Source organism: Euprymna scolopes, chromosome 10, assembly GCF_053919585.1.
Source record: "Euprymna scolopes isolate OS-2025 chromosome 10, ASM5391958v1, whole genome shotgun sequence".
Classification (NCBI taxonomy): Eukaryota; Metazoa; Mollusca; class Cephalopoda; order Sepiida; family Sepiolidae; genus Euprymna; species Euprymna scolopes.
The window spans coordinates 18,244,061-18,268,052 of record NC_136491.1 but is presented as its reverse complement, the minus strand read 5'-3'; the positions used below and the strand labels follow the sequence as shown (position 1 = coordinate 18,268,052).

At 30.0% G+C, this 23,992-nt stretch overlaps 1 protein-coding gene across 7 annotated transcripts in view; it reads left to right on the top strand.

Annotated features, from left to right (window-relative positions):
• LOC145285823 (E3 ubiquitin-protein ligase UBR4-like) overlaps positions 1-23,992 on the top strand; it is a 350,597-nt gene that overhangs the window by 63,650 nt on the left and 262,955 nt on the right. For all 7 annotated transcript variants that reach the window (XM_080134243.1, XM_080134245.1, XM_080134244.1 and 4 more), the window contains exons 16-27: positions 928-1,174; positions 2,229-2,352; positions 3,562-3,664; positions 8,359-8,503; positions 11,045-11,124; positions 11,464-11,586; positions 12,303-12,485; positions 14,576-14,698; positions 16,173-16,310; positions 18,066-18,157; positions 18,449-18,668; positions 20,593-20,674. In XM_080134243.1, the coding sequence (XP_079990369.1) occupies positions 928-1,174; positions 2,229-2,352; positions 3,562-3,664; positions 8,359-8,503; positions 11,045-11,124; positions 11,464-11,586; positions 12,303-12,485; positions 14,576-14,698; positions 16,173-16,310; positions 18,066-18,157; positions 18,449-18,668; positions 20,593-20,674 (1,660 nt within the window). The remainder of the gene's footprint in view (positions 1-927; positions 1,175-2,228; positions 2,353-3,561; positions 3,665-8,358; positions 8,504-11,044; positions 11,125-11,463; positions 11,587-12,302; positions 12,486-14,575; positions 14,699-16,172; positions 16,311-18,065; positions 18,158-18,448; positions 18,669-20,592; positions 20,675-23,992) is intronic.

Here is a 23,992-nt window from a genome sequence, read left to right as displayed (position 1 = left end):
GCAATGCAATATTGCAATGATAGGACAAGGGTTGAAGCTTGGTAGACAGTATGGGACCTATTAAATTAATGGCCTTTTTTTTTTTAGATCCTGTCTGAGAGAAAGACTAGTAGTTGATGCTCTAGTCCAGATGTGACAGCAATATTTTATGCATGCATGAATGATGAGTTTGTATAGAGATAGAATACTCACAGATTTCAGGAGTTTTATTAGTCTGGTAGAGTCCATCTTCTTTGCAGCAACCTTCTATGTATTTGTTCCTATTCATGTTGCCCGTGAATGTTAGACCAAGGAGTTTGAATGAAAAGATTTGTGCTGTGAGAAATACAGCTAATAGCTGTAAATGAAATAAAATTAATTTAAAATAAATTATTAATTTGTGCTAATAGCTGTGAGAATTGGTGCTTGAAAATGTTTCTTATAATTGTTAAAGGGAAAGAACTTTGTCTTATTAGCATTACCATCTCTTTGTATCTCCATTTGATTAGACTTGACATCATTTTCTAAAGGATTCTGACATTGAATGTGTGTGAGTTCATTTTGTCCACATAAATAATGAATTGATCTTCAGAGTTTAATAGAAACATTGCACACTAGCTAAAGTCGAAACCATTACGTTTTGGTATTGTTTTATTTTCCTTTTACATCTTTATCATATTTATTTTAATGTCCGTTTCATATGCTGTCATGTATTAATGCTGAAACATTTATGTGAAAGTTGGAAATTCATTATTAATTTAATACTTTTAATTTTTTCTGTGTTTAAATTAAAATATAAGTTTATATTCTTTTATTTTTGAAAACTCCTCATAGCATGTTCATTGTTAAACATGCACATCGAACAACTGCATCTTCCTAGTATCTTTGCTCATGCAATGTTTCTTTTGATTGAATTGCCACTTTTCACTCCTTTTTCTTTGTTTTTAGGATTGTCTTTTGCTCAATCTTGGTGTCAGTCCAGTCAGTTCTGAACCGTGGCCAATGACTGTATATTCACGGACTCTTGCTGTTCTGGCAGAGGTAATTCTTCTGCGTCAACAGAAAGAACGTGAGCTCAACATCAAAGCAATTAAGAGTGTTACAGAGGCAGAGGTAATTAACATCTGGAATCGTTTTACCCTGACTCTGAAACAAGCCATCCTAACGTTCGATAACAAAGTGGACCAATTTGAAGGTAAGCTTTTTTGTAACTATCTCTTCAGTTTTTCAAAATCTCTATTCCCATAAAGTTATGTGTACAAGTTAATATATTTCTATGTGCAAGATCCACTTCTTTGGCCCAATGGCTCCCAGAGATTTTGCGATTTGTGCATGATTTTTATATTTCATTGTATTTTCGATTTTTTTTTTTTTTTTTTTTTTTTTTTTTCTGGTTTGTTGATCCTTCATATGAGGTGATAATTTATGTGTCAATATTTTGACAAATATATTGTTAAAGGAGATCATTTGTAACTATATCAACATCTATGACAACTTTATACCTACTGTCCATGGTCAATTTTTCAAGAGATATTTTTGTTAAATTAATGTTGTGTACAGATATTAAGTTTAGTTTTAGCAACATTCTGTATAGAAAAATTGATGGAATCTTCAGGATGAGTTCTTTGACTTTTTGCAGTAACAGAAAGTTTTTTTCTACTATTATTCTTTATTATTTAACTCGATGCCTAAGGCAGGTGTTTATGCTAGATACATTAACAATTTTTGCAACTTTTTCCTCAAGCTTTGATATTTAAAAAAAATCACTTCATGAAATTTAAATTCCACTATAAAAGTTAGAAAGAGGAATTATCTCTCCTTTTCAAATTATTTTATTGAGAGACCAAGATTGTTGGGATGGAGGGGAATCCTAATTAGTGTTTATTGAAAACCTATATTCAAAAGTTTTACCTAAATTGGAATTTAAGACGGAAGTTAGATCTGATTCATACCTTGATGCAGCAATTCTTATTTATGCAACAGAATTTATTTGGAATTGAAGAAAGTATAAGAAAAATCATTAATAGTAATGATTATCCTGGTAATCTAATTTCAGACTGCATTAATATAAAGATTTAAAGTTTGTCAAATCTTTTGGCTCTTCAAAATATCCAGTTTATTGTATCTTATCTTGGAATTGTGATATTAGTCTGGAGCTGGGTAATCAAATTACAAAATGTCTGTTTATTTTCTGTTGCTTTACATTTTATTAAATAACAGCAATTTTTTTATTTTATTGTTTTTTACAGATATCAATGTTGAGCACCTACAAGTTTTACTCTTCCTTTTCCATAGTTTGCCTTTAATGCAGAAAAAGTCTCTCCTTCTGCAATTAGGAGAACATATTATTGAAATTTCACAGATGGAACAAAGGTTTGTTAACCTTTTTCATTGTCGCGATACTCATCCTTTCTTTCTTTCTTGATATTTTTTTTTTTGGGGGGGGTAGGGTTTGGGAGAATTTGATACTTAATCTATATAATTATAAAACTCCAATGACCTTGTAACGGGTGTTGTAACCCAACATCTTGTTTACGACTTCCGGTTGTGCTTGCGTACATAAACTCATAACAGCATAAACAAATAAACACAAATCACTGGACTGGTTTTGTTCGAACAAACGGACATCCTTAGAAAAGCGAATATCTTAAATTTATTGAATAAAAAAACTTCAAGATATGGGAAGCAAACGCAAAATGAGATTACAAATAATATGTATAATCATCGACCTGTTTCATATATACAATCTATATTATACTAAATAATTAATGCGACAATAAAATGTATCGTTTTACTGTGTACATTTTCAACGTCCCAATTTTTTTTTCACGTTTAAATTATCCAAATAAACAATTGTTAATACTTTCTGCTTTTTTTTTTTTTTTACATCGTTCATTTCCATATTACGTTTAAGTTATTTTAACGCAATTTTCTTACAAATAAATCTACTTTAACCCGTTGACAACCATCAGAACCTTTTACAATGGCGATTTACGCGACAATAAAACATTGTTTTACTGTGTACGATTTCAGCGTCCCAATTGTTTTTTTGTTTTTTTTTTGCATTTAAATTAAAAGATATATCAAAATTTGAATTAATTTTAAGTATTATGGTATCTGTTCAGTGCACATTTACCTATAAGTATGGCAAACCATTTATAATTCAATGGCTGTAAGTTTTTTTTTTTCAAAAATAAACAATTATAAACAGAATGACTTATAAATCTATCTATATTCTTTTTTCATTTTAATATACTTTCATAGAAATGTTTCTGTTATGTCACAAAAAACTATTTTCTTTACATCACAAGTGTCACGCTCATACATGAATTCCATAGCTAATATAACATACTGAACCAACATGTCATGGGTAGTCTAGTTTTCTATAATAGCTTTATAGTTTCAAAAAATTATGATTTTTGTAAAGAAAATTTGCATATATTGTTCAAAGTATTCCCCCCTCCCCCCAATTGACTTCTATTCCTCAAATTATGTTTTTATGAAATGTTGATCCAAAATAATCTATTGTTTGTTATTGTTTTTCATTTCTTTTTACTTAAAAAGATAATTTTTTTTTTTCAGCAAACTTGTTGGTTCAGTTCCCTTACCATTATCACGGCTGCTATTGGTTTTTGACTACTTGGTCCATTTCTTTTATGATCCACCATCCGTCTTAATTGATCAAGTAAGAATATTCTCTTTTTCAATTTATATTTTTATATACCTTTTCTCTTTGTTATAAGATATACATTATGATCACGAATATATTATGATCTTTTGAATCCCTTAATCTAATAAAATCGTGGAGGGACTCCTTAAATGGAGCTACCGTTTAAATTTTCTTTTTTATCCATATTTAATGTATCAGATGACAAGAAAATTCTTATGGTTGTTAACTTTTAAATTCAGATAACAATATCTCAGCTCAAACAAAATTTTATTGATAGAAGTAAACACCATCAGAATTAGCAATGTGCGATGGAAAATTGGGCCTTTTCTGTTGACTAATGCTGCGTGTCGAAGTTTCTGATGCATTTCATCCAGTTGTTGACAATACTTTTCAACTGTAATAGTTTCGCGAGTGTTCAAAAAACTAATGGATGAGACCCATTGGAGACCACTAAACAGTCAGCATGACCTTCTTTTGGTACAACTTTGGCTTTGGGAATTGTCGTGGAGCTTTGTTGGCGTCTAACCACTAAGCTGGGCATTGTCAGTTGTCATAAAGTACTCTCTTTTCATCATAAGTATCAACACGGTTGAGAAACGGGTTGTTTTTGTAGAAAAAAAGGAAGATGACATTTTATAACTGCATTTCTTTTAGTTTTTTTGTTCAATTCGTGAGGCATTCAGTTATCAAGTTATTTTTGGCTTTACAATTACTCAAATGGTTGGAAATCATATATGTTACGTCTAATTCAGAAGGAAGTTCTCAAGTAGTTGTGTGTGGATTGACTTTGACTAAGGCTCTTTATTGATCAACATCCAATGGCCGACCACTATGCTTATCTTCAAGACTCTTGTTGCCACCACAAAATTTCTTCATTCATTGTGTTGAATTAAAATAAGAAAATTGTGCAAATTAGTTTTTTTTCCATCTTGTATTCAACGTTCTAAAAAGAAGACAATTGTTTTCAATCGATTATAATTTAAACGATTCAATAGAGCGAAAAATGCTCTTTAAAACGATATATAAAGTAAAAGTATTATCATGAAAACTTATTTGAAATCAAAATTAAAAATTCCACAAGAACTTTCTTCTCAACCTAATATTTTAGTAAGATGTCTCAATAAGAAAGGTTGGATCTTATTGTTTAAAAACATGTTGTAGTGTTGATGTTTGTAGCACAGAGCTTTCAAGTAGGTGGCCTGACACTTGTTGAGTCAGATTGGGGTTGCTGTCCGAGCCGATAAGATACATAACCTGAAATTGACAGTGAAGACAGAGAATCACTGAAGATCACTCTTGATACATTTAAAAAATGTATTATATTTTAAAGTACATTTGTTGGCACATTTAAAAAATAAACTAGAGAACCTTCTTTGAATTAACAGTAATAGTATTCAAGAACAATGACATCATTTTACTATTTATTGCAAACCAAATAAGTAGATATTTCATTAATAAAACAATCAAAATGAGTTTTTCATATTGATTGATCATTTCAATTTATAAGAGTATAAATGCATATATCTCAAATGTAGGCTCCTCAAGATTGAGGGTTTGGGATATTTTTGTTATGTGCCAAAAATAATTGTCTGCATCTGCAGTATATCAATCAATTTCTAAAGAGCAACAGAGTTCCTTCCTCTCATCAGTTTATAAGGTGTGAAAATGACTTAAAATTTATTGACCAACTAACTTTTCTAATAAATAATTAAAAAGAACTTTTCTAATAAATAATTTAAAAAAATAACTATTCTAATAAATAATTTAAAAAAATAACTATTCTAATAAATAATTTAAAAAAATAACTATTCTAATAAATAATTTAAAAAAATAACTATTCTAATAAATAATTAAAAAAAATAACTTTTCTAATAAATAATTAAAAAAGAACTTTTCTAATAAATAATTAAAAAAGAACTTTTCTAATAAATAATTAAAAAAGAACTTTTCTAATAAATAATTAAAAAAGAACTTTTCTAATAAATAATTAAAAAAGAACTTTTCTAATAAATAATTAAAAAAGAACTTTTCTAATAACTAAAAAAAAGAACTTTTCTAATAAATAATTAAAAAAGAACTTTTCTAATAAATAATTAAAAAAGAACTTTTCTAATAAATAATTAAAAAAGAACTTTTCTAATAACTAAAAAAAAGAACTTTTCTAATAAATAATTAAAAAAGAACTTTTCTAATAACTAAAAAAAGAACTTTTCTAATAACTAAAAAAAGAACTTTTCTAATAACTAAAAAAAGAACTTTTCTAATAACTAAAAAAAGAACTTTTCTAATAACTAAAAAAAGAACTTTTCTAATAACTAAAAAAAGAACTTTTCTAATAACTAAAAAAAGAACTTTTCTAATAACTAAAAAAAGAACTTTTCTAATAACTAAAAAAAGAACTTTTCTAATAACTAAAAAAAGAACTTTTCTAATAACTAAAAAAAGAACTTTTCTAATAACTAAAAAAAGAACTTTTCTAATAACTAAAAAAAGAACTTTTCTAATAACTAAAAAAAGAACTTTTCTAATAACTAAAAAAAGAACTTTTCTAATAACTAAAAAAAGAACTTTTCTAATAACTAAAAAAAGAACTTTTCTAATAACTAAAAAAAGAACTTTTCTAATAACTAAAAAAAGAACTTTTCTAATAACTAAAAAAAGAACTTTTCTAATAACTAAAATAAGAACTTTTCTAATAACTAAAAAAAGAACTTTTCTAATAACTAAAAAAAGAACTTTTCTAATAACTAAAATAAGAACTTTTCTAATAACTAAAATAAGAACTTTTCTAATAACTAAAAAAAGAACTTTTCTAATAACTAAAAAAAGAACTTTTCTAATAACTAAAAAAAAGGAACTTTTTCTAATAACTAAAAAAAACGTTCCTTTTTTTTAGTTATTAGTTCCTTTTTTTTAGTTATTAGTTCCTTTTTTTTAGTTATTAGAAAAAGTTCCTTTTTTTTAGTTATTAGAAAAAGTTCCTTTTTTTAATTATTTATTAGAAAAAAAAAAAATTTTCTAATAAATAACACTGGTTTACAAAAATAAATTTTTGAGGCAAGAATGGGGATAGTTGTTTTTTAATTTGGATGTGCTGAATTCAAATTTATAAATAGTTTTGCTCTATCATCTAGTTTTCTGGATTTTAAATAGTTTTATTTTAGTATAAACAGAGAATATATGTGAATATTTCAAGAGTCAAAAGTTGCAGCAGCTTATGACAGATAAATCAGGATAGATAAAGAACACTGATTGAATCAATATACTTGGATGACACAATTACACAATTCAAAATACCACAGACAGTCAAAAGTGTGTTTTATTAGAAGATCTGGTGTATTTTGCCTCCGGGATGTCACTCAAGAGTATCCAGCAGAAGTCTCCCATCAAGCTGGGCTTCCATTTGCCTTGGTAGTTGCTCTCCATCTTCATAATGTCTTGGTGGAATCTTTCTTCATGCTTATCACTCACTGCTTCAGGGTTTGGCGGGAAGAAATTGAAGTGTGAACGGAGAAAATGAATCTCCATATCCTCAGAAGACTTTAGCAACTTCTCAACACAGGCTTGGTAATCTGGTACACGTGTGTTACTAAGGAATCCACTACAGACTGACTTTAATGCTTCCCATGCTCTCAGTTCCTTTCCTTTAAGTTAAGAAGCTCCTCAAAATCAGCACTTCTCAGATCTTAGGTTCGACAAAGATGGTTGCGATATTTGATCTTTTTTCTAGAAGATGCATTGAAACCAGTTATATTAGTTAAACAAAAATAACAATCATGTGCATGGTTTCGCAGATCTCTCCAAACCATCAGGACTGCAAAGTTAAAAGCTGCTTTCTTGCCATTAAACCATACAGTTAGTGCATTGAATCAGGGTTTACAACAGATGTGTGGAGACCAAGACTTGTCCTGATCACCAATTTTACAGTCAAAATAGTGAAAGTAGACAGTTCTGAGGAGAGAAGTGATGGTTCGACGATGTGCAACTGTTGTGAAGTCTCCATACACGTAGCAGAAAGAATTAGCCTTGTTGAGGCATCCTCGACATTTTAGTGTCCTTGAAGCCATTGGAGAATCTGAAAATATAACAAAGTAAAACTAAATCATATGCAAGACAATAAAATGTGCATTTGAGCAACCCAAAAGATGTGTAACACGATACTTTAGGGACACCAACCTCTAGTGCCACCTGCAAGCGAGACAAAATCTCCCAATGACTGCTAGAGCACTACTGAGTGTGGATTGAAACCTGCGGCCTTAACTGCCCAAATCCATCTTGATATATATATATATATATATATATATATATATAAAATGTAATGTAATGCTATCACTTATATTTAGTGCATAATAACTAAAAAATAAGCCGGAAGTCTCACAATATTAAAATTAACCCTGAATTCATGTACACTTTTATGTACCGTATATGCACAAAATGAGAGGTGATGAGAAAGAACGGATTTCAAATTTGATTTCACCCCCCCCCCCCAAATTTGGTAAAAACAGGTATTTTTGTGCTTGCCTAAATTTCTTTGTAAACTAGTGTAGTTTAAAAAAAAGGAACTTTTCTTATAAAGAAAATGTAAAATGCATTTTTCATTATACAACAGTAAGTATGGGTCAATGAATTTCCTATTTAAAAACTTATTTTCTTTATTTTTGAAGAGTTTTCTTTTGAAATATTAAATTTTCTTTTTTCTTTTTGCACAGGTTCAATGGAATCTTTTTACTGTACATACATTGGGTCAAGCAGGAGAACGAGAAACCAGTCTACCAAGAGCTAGCCAATTTTTCCCCTGTAGAGATGTAGAGGGAAATTTCCGCAAAAATCTCACCCCACAGGAGGCAACAGAAAGTGAGGATGACATTTCAAATCCTTTGTATCTTGTGCACGTCACTCAACTCACAAAGCTGTTGACTGAAACTAACAACTGGCTATTATTCTCTAGTGTTACTAAAATCTTTATGAAATGATTAAGAAAAAAGATGGAAAAGATAAAGTTTGTCTTGTTATCATGGTTGTATAGTTTCTTCAGGTGTCTTTTGTTTGAAAATTTTGGATTGAACCTGTGATTAATCCATTGTGGTAGACTGCTTCATCTATGTTTGATGCTGCCTTTAAAAGAAATATCTTGGATCTATCAATTCTTTTTTTTTCTTCCAGAGATTGAACAAGGCAAGCTTTATTTAAAAATCTCATGTAATGCTTCTGTATACTAGGTATTTTGTGTTTATAAACTTAATGCTTTTAGTTTGATTTTTATTTTTACTCATATTGCATTGTTTATGCTCATTTTCTAACTAGTGTATAGTCCCTGTCAGAAATGCTGAAAAAAAAATTATGCTTTGTCAACATTCATACTAATATTTATATAAAATAATGTCCAATTCAGGAAGTTAAAATATAGAAAATAGAAAACATCTCAAACTGTAAAGTAAAAAATTTTTTAAAATGAATATTAATGCAAACATTGGCAAAACATTTTTTATGAAGAATGTACAGTCATATAAGTATATATATTTTTAGTATATTTTATGAAGACTAAAGCTATATAATAATAAATGTAAAAGTAAAAAGATAATACCGACTTTGAAAACATTGGTTAGAAACGGGGAAACATTTTTTGAGATTAGAATTGGAAAAAAGTTCATTTCTAGTGAGGGTGGTGATATGATCAGGATAAGAGAAAAGGGCAAAAACAGGCTAAAAAATATATAAAACAATATATAAGAAAATATATTTTTTTAAATTTATAAAAATATAAAAAATGTTCAAAAACTTTTTAAAAAATTTAGTTTAAAAAAACTTACAGTAAAGTTCTGATTGAAAACATTTAGATTAAAAAAATATAAAGTAGGATAAATTCAGTACACAAGTAAGAGAAGAGTATATATATATATATATATATATATATATATATGTATTTATTCCAGGTTTAAAATATTCAAAAGATTGGAATCATTGAATTCCAACAAGAGTCGTTGATAGTGCTTAATGAAAGAGAAAATTTATAAATTTTTATTTTCTGTATGTAAAGATACTCATATCTTGCTCCGATATGCAGAACATTTTGATCATTATTGATCTCATCAGACAATAAAAATGTTTAAAATTAAAAAAATTCTGAAATTTTTTTAATTTTAGAGGAGAAAAATATTTTACCATATCTAGCATGAGGCATTGTTTGATGTTCTTCATTAACATTAAACCATGCCACATGCTAGACATGGTAAAGTATTTTTTTCCTCTAAAATTAAAAAAGTTCTGAAAATTTTTAATTTAAAATTTTTTCTTGCCTGATGAGATCACTAATGATCGAAATGGTCTGCACATTGTACCAAGATATAATTATATTTACAGAAAGAAAAAAAAACATATCTGTCTATCTATATATATATATATATATAGTTTTTTATTTATTTATTTTTTTAATAGGCAGCAAACTTTAAATTAAAATAAATCACAGAAAAATATCTGTTATATAAATGTTGTTTATTCCAAAGATTAAGTTTTGGCATTTATAATGTGAATACAATTTCATGCCTATATGGCATAATCTATAGGCTCAATTTTCACAGACTACACATTAAATAAGACTATATTCAGACAATAACATGTCGAATGTTGTAGACATGGGACTTAACATATTCTCGAAGAAAATAATCTATTGGAGTTGTACAAACAAGGTAGCCAGTTGACAAGCCATTGTGTGAAATTATTTGTTCATCAAATGTTTTCTCAGTAAATTGATTGTAAATTTGCACAATTTGTGAACATTTCTCGGTGTCAGTCTTTTCATGATGAATAGCCAAACCAAGCTGAAGTCAAATTAACTGATAGTTACCAAATCTGCAATTAAAGAAAATAGTTGTCAATTTTAAAGTTCACCACTTATAAAACGATAATACCTTTATTTATATATATTCATTCAAATAAATATACATTGCACTTTATTATTATATAGTGGTGGATTATTACTTTTAATTCTGGTTATTTGGTCATCTGCCATTTCTTAATTATTAGTTCGCCATGCATTCATCTATTAACTTGGACTATTTAAGAGATTGCTGTAGCCTATTAGATGTACTAATTCTTGAAAGTTACTATGACAAAAAGCATCTGAAGAATGTGGGGAAAGTACAAAGATTGAAATGTTGTGTATATAACCACTGAAATTGTATTTCAATAGTTGTATACACATGCATGAAAATTGTAAAATAAAATCGATTTTCAAAATTGAAATGTTGATTCCATATGAACACTTTGTGGGATGCTTGCTATTACTCGCTGTCTTTTTCATAAAGGATGCAACGTTTAAACAATTACACACACACGCTCAGTGTCTTTCGTATATTGTACATGGTTATTTATTCCTCATTCGTTTTTTTTTTTCAGTTGGTATTTTCTATCCCCGATTTTACAATCTGGGTCCGACAGAATTGAACACACAAGACACACCCAAAGTAGATGGTTTGGTAAGTACATTTTTGTTCAGATATAATTTTATATTTTAGTGTTAAATTTAAATTTTTGTAGATTGTGAAATTTTATTTCAAATCAAAATTATCCAAAATGCTTTTAGCAATTTTGTTAAAATCTCGATAATTTAATGAAGATTAAAAAAATTGTCCACAGGTTGACATTTGTGGATTTTTTTCTTTTAGGAAAAAAAAAAAATCCAGATATCCATTTTTCAATCTTCATTTTAAAAACGAAACATTTTTGTATTTCTTTTTAAATTTCAAACACTATTCATGATTGTTATTGTTTACCAAATGTTGGTTTTCACATGGCTGAATTCTGTGAATTTTCAGGCTTGCAGTTTTCTACTATCAAGTTCTGAAATAATCGACTACAACAAGCTGTATGATGCTTGCGTTGGGCTCTTGATGGCTGGTTCCAAATGTGACACTCGGCTTGACAAACTGACTTTATTGGTAAAATATTATTCATTTAATTATTTTGACAGTAAATAATTTTTTTTAGGAAAATTATTAGTGGCGATTATGAAATTTAATGAATCGATTTAAAAAAAATAATTGTATTCATCGGCGTTTTTTTCCCCTCCCAAATCATTTAATTATGTTTAAAGTGACACAATCAAAATAAGATATTTGGGGGGAAAAAAGGCAAACTTTTATTACATTTATCAGTTTCTTTGGTACTTTATGCAGAATATGAACTCTGTTATCATTAGCATATTCTGGACAGGTCCTGTAAACCACTGGAAATGGCTGACAGTTGGCAAACAGTATTTTTCGTTTATCAAATTATTTTATAGGATCTTTTGTTTATTTGTGAGGCGAAAGCATAGAATAGTTAAAACCCCCTTCACATGTTAAGAATGGCTTTCTACATAATGCTATTTCAACATGGTCCATAAACTGTGCAAGAACTTTTTTTTTCATTGAAATTACCAAAGCGTTTGAAATATTGGCCATCTTTTATATTTAAAAAAAAACCAAAAAACACATGAAGATTTCATTTGGCACCTTTCAGCGGTTTACATAACTTGTTTGAAATAAAATATACTGATGCTAACACAGTATTCTGCATAATTACTGTTTCTTTTTATACTTGCTTTATAATTTGAGCAATATATGCAAATTTTCTCTATGAAATGATTTTTTTACAAATTTTGTTTCCAATTCAGGATGCATCCATAATGAATTACCATTTTATCATCTGCTGGCGTCTTTTGGCTTGTCTGCCACCTTCAGTTGAATATCTGCAGATGTTAGAATCTGGTCAATTGGAGATGGGAACTGGTTATATCTTGCACACTTTAAGGTGGGCACCAAGACTTGGCCACAAAGTATTTTCAGGATGGATCAAGGTAAGTTTATTACTTTTTTTTTAATATCTGACAACATCTATGAACTTCTTACTGATTTGTTGGTTCCATAGCAGCACTTTCATTATGGATATTGGTAACCTTCATGTGCAAGTAGCTCATTCAAGAAAGAATTAGTGAATTGTCAAGCTATCCCCTTGATTTATCAAATTCTGGCCATTTCACCCATTGTTTTTTTTTCTCTCCATATCACTCAATTAACAATCTCGTTAATCTTTATCATTGAATGGCTTTTAGTCTTGGTAATAAGTGATTATCCCTTTATATAAAACAATGAAAAACTGTATGAATTTGCAAAATCAAGTAGATAGATAAAGTCATGTTATAATCTGCTGGAGAAGTTTAAAGTGAGCTTTTGTTTTTCTTTTTATGACCATTAAAAGCAAACTTTAGATTGATGAGAGATAGTTTGAACCACTCAATGATGCCTCCCCCTATGATTGTACAAAAAAAGTTTAAAACTTGCTAATTAAATATGATTAAATTGTAATATTTCTTTCTAAACTATTTTTCTTTCATAAAAAAAAGACCTTGAAAACAGATGTAGATAAGAAAAAAAAATGTAGACAAAACATTTTATCGGATTATTTCTTTGGAAAATGCAAATATACACAAGAAATAGAAACTGAATTGTCACACCAACCTTCCTAAATTTTTCATCTGGCATAATCAAAGTGTAGTAGCTGTTTTGTCCTTTGTCAGTGAAGAGGAGGTCCTTCTAGACTGAGGTACTTAAAAATTTGTATCCCAATCCTGAATGCCCCTTTTGGGGAAACTGGATTTTAAAAACTGATCTTGTGTCTAACTCCTCTCAGAAACAAGCTGGTCTACTTCTGCAGAAAATAGCAAGTTTTAGCTGGGCCTTTCTGCATGGTTCTGTTGGAATGCATGGGATTTTTGCGAAATTAAGTTGTGGATTTTTCTAATATGAGACATTGACAAACATTTTTTTTGTATTTAAAAATTGTTTTTACTTCTACAAACATATACGCTTTCAAGGTGCCTTCAATAAGTTTCCAGACTTTTTTGTACAGGCATTTAAAATTGTCATAAACTCTTGAAATTCAGTATGTTATTGCTATATATCTTATCAGATAACTGACCAATTTTTATGATTTTAGGTTCAAATGAACATCTACAGCAGGAATGGCAATACACCCTACTAAATCCTGATTGTCACAACTGGTGAAATACAAAAATGCAATCTGGATGTGAGATCACTATAAAAGAATGATATGCATTAAAATTCTGTTTTAAACTTGGAAAAAATTGCCACAGAAACATATGGAATGCTTCAGACTGCTTTTAGACTATCTTGCATGAATTGAGCATCAGTTTTTGAATGGCATAAGAGATTTAAGGAAGGCAGAGAGTCTGTGAGGGAAAATGAAAGGTTTGGGAGAAGTAAGGAAGTCAGAACACCAGAGTTGTTTGGCTAAATAAAGAATTTCATGAATAAGGACCATCATGTGTCTATAGAGACGATAAATGCACAGTTTAAAGTCAGTGTGGGAACTGTACACACAATTATTTGTGAGGAACTGGAGATGTGCAAACTTTGTCTCAAGGGTGCTCAGAAGATCAGACTATTTGACCAAGATGGGCATCAAAACAGTTCCTCACCTTTTCTCTAGTGCAAACCTTGCTCCCTGTGACTTTTGGTTATTCCCTAAGCTCAAGGAAAACATTAGAGGCTGTTGTTATGAGACAATTAGGGAGATGAAAGAGGCTGTGACGAGGGTCATGTACATGCTCCCAAAAGTTGACTTCCAGAAGTTGTTGGAACGGTACAAGTGCATTGCAGCCGGAGAAGATTACTTAGTTTCATGTGTATATTATCAATAAAAATACTCATACGAAAAAAGTCTGGAAACTTATTGAAGGCACTTCATATATATTTTAAGGTATTGTTGATGAAATTGATTCATGACAGTTTGAATATTCCTTTGATTTTCGTGCAAAGTAGTGGTCAATCATTCTTATTAGATTCTGTAATGTGTGTGTGAAAATTTGCAAAATAAACAATTTTATCCTAATTTTTTAAAATATTTTTTTTTGTTTTATTTCCCCAGGATGGCTTGGTAAAACAAGGGCAGACAACTATGCAAGCAGAAGTACTATTTACCAATGCAAATAAAACTGCAAACTGTGTTTACTATGACGTCCGCTTGGCTATCAATTTTATACAAGAACAAGTAAGAAATACTTTTTTTATAAACAATCATATTACAGATTTTTCTCAAACTATTGGAGAAATACAGTAAACGCTGTAAATTTTAGGTAAGTCTTTTCTTATTTTCTTTAAGACTCAGTCAGCAAAACAAACCCTATCAAATAGATTCAATCATTTAGTCCCCATTCTTCTCTATGATTATTTGTCAGTTTTTAAATATCACATTCACCAGAATAACAAATGCATAGTTTTTGAAGATATATTTGATCTTTTGCTCAGCATGATGAAGGATGAAATAGGTTTTTGATGACTGTAGAAGAACACAAAGTGTTTGATAAGTATAACATCCTATAGTGCTTCAACCGTCACCCACTCTTCATTATCAAAATATCTCTTGAAGTATACGTGAAATACCAAATCACTTTCGCTTTATATATATGTGTGTGTGTGTGTAGTTCTTAAACTAAGAACAATGATAATAGGGTAAATTTCAAATTCACAAAATTTCTAAAATATTTATAATTACAAAAAGTCAACAAAACAAATTTCTTTCTCTTTTGATTGCTGAGACTCAAGCAGAAAAGACATGTTTGGGTGCTGTCCCCAATGGGAAACAGCATGCACAGTATAGCTTGGTGTAGCAAGACAAGCTATCCATCAGTCTATCTGTCTTTGTCTCATGCACATGTGTATACAAGTGGCTTGTCACTCTGATGTTTTAAATGACTATCATTTTAAATGTTTTTATGAACATCACCGTCTAATGGATTTATCAGCGGACAAAAATGCCAACGAGGACTTATATCACTACTGAAGAAAAGAACTTCCCAGACTTAAACCTATGAAGGATAGGTTTATTCTTGTCCTTTGTGTTAACGCTACTGATGATAATGAAATAAACCGTTATTGATGTACCACTCCGAGAATCCCTTAGCCTTTAAATCCCATAAGGTGTTGAAAGAAAAGCTACAGGTTATGTGGCATGCTAATAGTAAAGCCTAGTTAACACAGCAATTTTTCATTCAAGTGAGTTTATCAGCAGGCAAAAAGAACCTGGATTCACAACAACAATGACATAGGTATATAATGGGTTATACACTCATCTGTAAATGAAAGTGTAACACTCTTAGTCAAGTGTTACAATAGCTGTAATGTCTGTAGTGTCACATTACATAAAAATAAATTCTGGTCAATCGATCAAATCTCAAAGCTTATTTGTTATTTTCGCCTGGTCCGCACATCCATTCTATCACGCAAATAACCGCATACATGCCATTGTTCTAATGTAGAATTTAAACAAAAAAAAAACCCTTGATAGATGAAAAGAGGTGCTAGTGAAGAAGTGCAATTCTATTAATAATTTAATAAATTTTTTATCTTTTTTGTGATGAATTCTAACAATTGAACAGAAATTTTGTTACATAATGTGGTATTTTTTGTCATTTAATATAAAACCGCTTACAAATAGTTTTTTTTTCTTCCCATTTTATTTATAGATAGCGAACCTACCCGTGGTTGACCGTCGAACTGTCCTCTCCACTGCTGAACTCCCTGGATTGTCTTCAATTTTAATGTTAGATGCTGTTATAGCAAAAGTTCAAATCTCATTGGATGAAATTTTCACAAAGGCCATGGTAAATATTTTTTAAATATTCTTTGAAATTTAAAAAAAAACATATTTGAATTATGTTAGTTTTAGATTTGAGAATTTTTTATTTATTTTCAGATTTTGTGATAACTTTTTATAATTTATAAATTAGAAAATTAGTTGCATTGTTTTTTAAGAAAAGCATCGTTAATTACCACTTCTAATTACTAAATGCTGCCTCTGTGTAGATGAAAGTCACTACAATGTTGACTAGGATGTTATATGAGGTGTATTATGAAAAATGATTGACAAACTATTAAATAAATTTAATGGAAATAATTTATTGCTAAACTTACAGGAGTGTGATAATGGATTTAAATATGAATTAATATTTGAGTGTAAATCATGTGTGCCTGTTCAGTTTTCCTTTCCACAATGCAATAAAGTTAGGCAGAGCATATGAAGTAATAATAATTAAGGCTTCTAGCAGTTTAGACACATTTGTTTAATGCACATATTACTTTCAAACCTGGAATTTGCAAATTATGTTAGAATTCAATTAGATATGTTACATTAATTTATATACTAATCCATTTTAGTTTATATAAAACTAGCAAGGGTACCTGGCATCACCCAGGGTTCTAATTTATTTAGTCTACAGAAAAAATAAAATTAAAGAAGTCTTCTTAATATTGTAATTTATCTTTTTACGATCTATCCTATTCACTTCCATTCATTTTTTTTCTTTGGCTTTTTCCTGCCAACTGACCCTGCTATTTCAACTATTCTATATTTACTAAAGAACTTTCATCCAATGTGACCATTCTATCAAACTCTCCTTTTCTGCATATATTTTTCTATATATAGACTTTATCTTCCTTTAAGGTCGCCAGATCTAAACCTGTTTTTAATATTCTTAAATATGATTTTTTTTAGATCTAGATAAAATTGTAAATGATAAAAATAGAATTTTATTATCAAGATGTTGGTGTTTAAGATACAGTTGACAGATTGATTTTTAAAAAAATGTTTAAACAAAAACAATATCACGTATTTGTCATGCTAAAAATAGTAATATATCCAAAAATTATGAACGAGATCTTACATAAAATGTGTCTGTCTTTAATTTAAATTCTGTAATCTCTCATATGTCATGTGGTTAAGTGAACGATCATGTTCTGGCTAACAATCATCCTGCAATAAGAGAACCAATTAAAATTTTCCATAATTTCATTGTTTAAATGTTTTTACAAAATTTACAAGATTTTAAACATTTTGAAACCTTGTTTTATTATATATTAAATTTGTTTTCATTTCCATTCTTCCTCCCTTTCAATTTCTATGTCAACACTATTTGTCTATCCTTTCATGTAGACTTTAGAAATTTTTTCTAGTCCCAAATTTCGTCTGGTTATCTTACTATTTGTTAACAAATTAAAAAATAGATGTAAAAATATATGGGTCTCCCCATCCCCAAAAAGTTGATGACATTTTGTTTAGTAAAAAAAAGTCAATGAACATTTGATCTTGATTTTGTTTGTTTTAGAAGCAAATATAAAGACCAATCTAATTGAAGAAAATATGTACGTTATGTAGTTCATCTGTTTATTTATTAAAACATTTATGTTTTAACAATAGTTTGAAAAAAAAAATTATAAAAAATAATTTTTATAGTTGAAAAAATTGGTGTTTGTTAAAGAATTGATAAGAAATATGCAACACAAAAATGAATTGTCTTTTCCTCGTTTTACTTTTAGATGTCTTCTAGTTGCTAATTGTTTCTTTGCCTTCAATTTCTTAGGCTGATCCTGATCCATACAAGTCTATGGTGATAGCTTGGGACTTGGTACCATCAGCATTTCGCCTTGTTGAAATATATACTGTGTTTGTAAGGTAAAAAGTGATTTTTTTTTTTGATGTCTTAGAAATTGCACAATAAACATGGAAGCAAAGTTTTTAAAATATTAATAGGAATTCATCCTATTCATGTTACATTTTTTATTTAAATTCATACTCTAATTTTTGCTAACACCCACACACTCTCTCTCTACATATATATGCACACACATTCAATTTTCTTGAATATCATAATTTTAAAAAATTTAATATTATATTAGTTACTAAAATGTCTCAAGTCAGTATATTTTTAAAGATTTTAAATATTATGTTGATATATTTGCTTAGGTCTTGCATTCTTGGACAAGTATCCCAAGTTGGAGATGTGGAACCTACTCAGCACATGCTTGAAGCATATGGCACAGCTCTTAGTATTGGCTCCAGTCGTGCATCTACTGTGTCTGTTTTGGGTCTTGGCGTTGTCAGTTCTTTACCTGCACCTGTAAAAACAGCTATTGAAAAATGGAACAACAATAATGGCAATGAATTTCCCAGCATTGGTGCTTGGGTCAGTCAAATTTTTTTTGTTGAAAAAGAAAATAGTTTAATCATAATATAAAATAAATGTATATTGATATACAAGGTGCCTTCAATAAGTTTCCAGACTTTTTTGTACAGGCATTTAAAATTGTCATAGACTCTTAAAAATTCAGCATGTTATTGCTAAACATCTTTTGAGACGACTGACCATTTTTTTATGATTTCAGATTCAAATGAACAGTTACAGCAGGAATTGCAATACACCCTACTAAAGCCTGATTGTCACGGTGAATTTCAAAAATGCAATCTGGATGTGAGAACACTTTAGAAGAACAATATGCAATAAAATTCTGTTTTAAACTTGGAAAAAATGCCACAAATGTATGGAATGCTTCAAACTGCTTTTAGACCATCTTGCATGAATTGAGCATAAATTTTTGAGTAACATAAGAAATCCAAGGAAGGCAGTCTGTAAAGGATGACGAGTTGTGGGAACAGTAAGGAAGTCAGAACACCAGAGTTGATTGGCCAAATAAGGAATTTTATGGATGAGAACAGTCATGTGTCCATAGAGACAATAAGTATACAGTTTGATGTCAGTGTAGGAACTGTACACAATTATTTGTGAGGAACTAAAGATGCAGAAAATTTGTGTAAAGTTCATCTCAAGGGTCGTCAGAATATCAGACTATTTGACCAAGATGGACATCAAGACAATTGCTCACCCTTCCTATAGTCCAAACCTTGCTCCCTGTGACTTTTGGTTATACCCTAAGCTTAGAGGTTGTTATGAAACAATTAAAGAGATGAAAGAGGCTGTGACATGAGTCATTGACACATTCACACAAGAGAATTTTCACGGGGCTTTCCAGAAGTTGTTCAAACAGTACAACAAGTGTATTGCAGCCAAAGGAGATTACTTAAAAGGGAGCTAGACTTTCGTCTGTGTACTATCAATAAAAATGCCCATATGAAAAAAAAAGTTTGGAAACTTATTGAAGGCACCTTGTATAGAAGTCAAGATCTTTTTATACTTTTAAGCTTAGCATAAAATATAAAATTAAAAAAAATATGTAATGGTATATATTTTTCCTTAGTGTACTTTCCAATATATTTGATATTATCTATATTTTTTTTCTTTTAGTATGACTGCTCTCATCGGTTACAACTTATTTGGAATAATGTATTCTTCCAGATGCAAGAAAAATGAAATAATTAGTGTATAAATGTTGATAAAGCTGTTTTTTTTGTTTTTTTTTTGTTTGTTTTTTCAAATTTTGTATTTCAGGGAGTTATTAGTTCTAAAAATTTTTGTTTTATTATTATGGTACATTAAATTTATTTAATAAACCTTTGAAAAATGCAGACATGAAGAAAAATATATAATCTTTATTCCATATAATATAGCTGCATTAATAATATGCTATTGTTAATGAATTGTGGATCAACAACAAAAAAAAAAACAATTCAGACACATATCAAAATGCCATGTAATTTATATGAGTCCAACAATAATCTTAAAGAATAAATATCTAGCTCGAGATAAAGTTAATTTGAAGGTCAATTTTTAAAAGCTAACATATACCAGCATGTAAAATTGACATTAAATCGCTGATGATGCTTTTACGACTATTTCTATGTAGTTTTAATTCTTTATACATGTGAAAGCCATTTACTTACAAGTAATTCATGAAAGTAATTCATTTAAAATTTGTGTTAAAAAAAAAAAAATCTTAATTTGCAAATTATAAATTCACTAAATATGTAGTTAACATCAATTCAGTGACTCATCACAAGGCAATAATTTTTACCAAAATCTAACAGATAATGTTGCTTTTGTTTTCATCAGTTTGTAATATTTTTCCAAATGACAAAAATAAAAATTAGTCTTCTTTCCTTATTCAATTTTATGAGTGAACAATTTGCTAAATACTTTTTATTTTTTGTTATAGCGCAATGCTTTTGCCAATGACATAATTCCATCAGAGAGTTATATTGACGTAATTCACAGTGCCCATATTGGAACTCTTTCTGGTGAGTGATTTAATTACTATAAGGCAAAAGTTTAAGTTTATAATTAAGTGATCATGATTATTATTTATTTTTAATTCAGAAGAGGCTTGAAACTTTTCCCTTTTCATAATAAGACAGTTGGGTATAAAGACAAAAATATGAAGAAATAAATGAATGAAAACGATTTTCTGGAGATCAGCAATATAAAATGATTTATTCAACAATTTTACAACTGAAGGAATTACTATGATGATGCTGAGTGATTGTCTGCAGTTATGGTAGCTAGTATCCTCCATTTTTTATTTTTTTCTGTTTGCTATGATCTGTTCAAGACAAATTCTGTCTAATCTCCTTCACCAAGGACAAATAAATCTTGCTTCAACAATAACTCTTGACAAAGGATATTAAAGAGAATTATTTATCCATCTAACAATTATAAAAAAACTAGATTGTTGGAATTAAAATAGCTTTTGATAATCTGTATTTAGACCATTTTGATTTTGTAAAGAATTTAAAAAGGAGAGATAAAGAGTTCATAGTGAAACAGTTTTGAACACGATTTTTGTTGAGTTCAATTTTTGACTCGGTTTAAAACAAAAATTAGGTTGCTAATTTAAAAAGTAAACCCAGTTTTCTATTTTCTCTGCAATCTGCACTTTGAATAAGTTTTGTGGGTACTTTTACAGTTTAGTCAAGACATTAAAAAATGAAAATATCCAAAGAAGGTTATATTTTACATATCTGTTTTGGACTGAAGATCTCCGAAAAAAAATTTCATTTAATTTGATCGAGTACTTTTTTTTTTTTTTTTTTTTTTTACAGCGGAAAAAAACACGTTCTTATGAGACCGCGTTGAAGTCAGCCATTGTGAAATTTGCTTAACACGCCACGGGGAGATAACTCCATGTAAAGCGCCGACACTCCCTCCCCATCTTTAGTACTAGCTTTACTTCCTAAAAATCGAACCTTTTGCTCGGTATCATAACAAATTGTTTTTTTGCTGTAAAAAATAAAAAAAAAAAAAAACTACTTGATGAAATTAAGTGAAATTTTTTTTTTTGGAGAACTTCGTTCCATAACGGATACGTGCAATATAACCTTTTTTTTCGATATTTTCATTTTTAATGTCTTGACTAAACTGTAAAAGTACCGTTTTGTGTTGTTTCATCTTAAATTACATTCAGTGGTGAGGTTTCACTTTAAAGGAGTATGACATCACCTCTTAAGTTTGTTAATCTCTGGTTCATTCTAACCAGTCGTTGACGTGAGTACTTATCCGGGTCACATTTATGAGGTTAAATAGAATCAGTTCATAGGTGATGAACATGCAAATTTATATCATGAATAACTAATTTAAGCAAATGCCATGAATATTTGAACATGTTGAGAATATGAATCAAAATGACTAGATTCAGCACTAAATAACACTTTAATATCTACCCAAATTAACAAAACCATAATCTTTGAATAATGCTGATTTTATTATCTTGTAATGAAGACGCAAGCAAAAGGACCTTTTTCCAATGCTTTATTCAACTGAATTTTACGACAAATGCGGCAAGTGGCCAGGAATGCATGCTAATGAAATAAAAACAGAAAGTATTCTAATAAGAAAACAAAGAAAAAGTAAGATCACGTGAGAGGAGATATGCAAATAAAAAGAACGTCACTTTAATAAGAAAATTATAACACTCTCCCCGACTTAGAAAGTCTATAAATCCAGCCGCTGGACTGGTTTACCAGTCATGCTAGACCGACAGAAAGGCAGCTCACCACCTGAAAGAATCAGCAGTCTCAAACTTTTAGGAAATATGAATCTTGGGACTTGCACCAGACGAAGATGGCAGATTTTCGGGGTCCATGTCCTCAGCAGAACCCTGAGGTCGATCTGTGTGCATGTTCCCAGCAAAATCTTGAGGTCAGTCTGGGCATGGATTTTCAGTAGGATCCTGAAATCATAGAAGACGGGCCAAATGTCTCAACGCTACCAAATCCTCCCGACCATCACGCATGTGCAAGATTGGCTTTGATAAGTTCCACTACCTCAATAATAGGGTCATACTTGCTCCGGCCAAACAAATCATTTTAATAACACTTTTCCAAGTTCACAGAATCAAACAGGCAATGCAGTTCCAGTGAAAGAGCGCCTTTTAAAATTAAAAAAATGCATTCATAAGGAATGGCATTAGTGGTTGTGCATAGTAGAGAGTGACTAGCATTTAAAACATCCTGTAGAATGTCCTGCCAAGCGTTAATGGGTAACCGTTGACATTCCAAAGTTAATAAGATTTGGTTTCATATAATTTCATTATAGTGCTCACATTGGCTGTTACCTCTTGAGTTATAAGCAGTAGTGTTGCTAGATCCAATTCTAAGTTGTAGCAGAAATTGCTTGAATTCTCCCGACATCAACAAAATTTCCCAATCTGAATGGATAAATGAAGAAAGTCCGAAGACAGAGTAGATAGTCATTAGGCACTTTATCATGGTTTGAGAAGAGCAATCACAAGGGAAAATGAAAATCGTCAACAACAGTGAGTATGTAACGGCAACCTGACGAGGATACTGGAAGAGATCCTTTGTAATCAAGAGAAAGGCGTTGAAATGAGGCAGTAGAATGGAAAGAATATGATTAGGGGAATTAAGGTTTTATTTTGGCACAAGTGAGACATTCAGATGTTACGGTTCCATATAATTTTGTTACAGCGCTCACATTGGCTGTTACCTCTTGGGCTATAAGCAGTAGTGTTGCTAGATCCGATCCTAAGTTGTACCAGAAATTGCTTGAATTCTCCCACATAAACAAAGTTTCCTGATCAGAATGGATAAATGAGGGAAGTCTGGAGATAGAGAAAATAGTCATGAGGCACTGTATCGTGGTTTGAGAAGAGCAATCACGACAAGGGAAAGTGAAAGGAAATCGACTATATTCGCTGACAACAGTAAGTATATAATGGCAACCTGACGAGGATACTGGAAGAAGTCCTTTGTAATCAACAGAAAGATGTTGAAATAGGACAGAACGAATAAGAATATGATTAGGGAATTAAGGAATTGAGGTTTTATTTTGGCACAAGTAGGACATTCAGAAGTTATACACCCCCACTTCATCAATTGAATCTAGTATATTTTGTGACCTTACAAAATGTCAAAAGTGTTCTATTCCAGGATGAATTGATTTTAGTTTCTCCAAGGAAGAAATAGCAGTACCACATGTTCACGATAATGTATCACATGTTCACGATAATGTATCAGCGACATTTCATTCCCAGAACAGTGTTTTATATCACATGAAAAAGGAAGAAATCCCATTTTCCACTGTATAATTTTATCATTTTT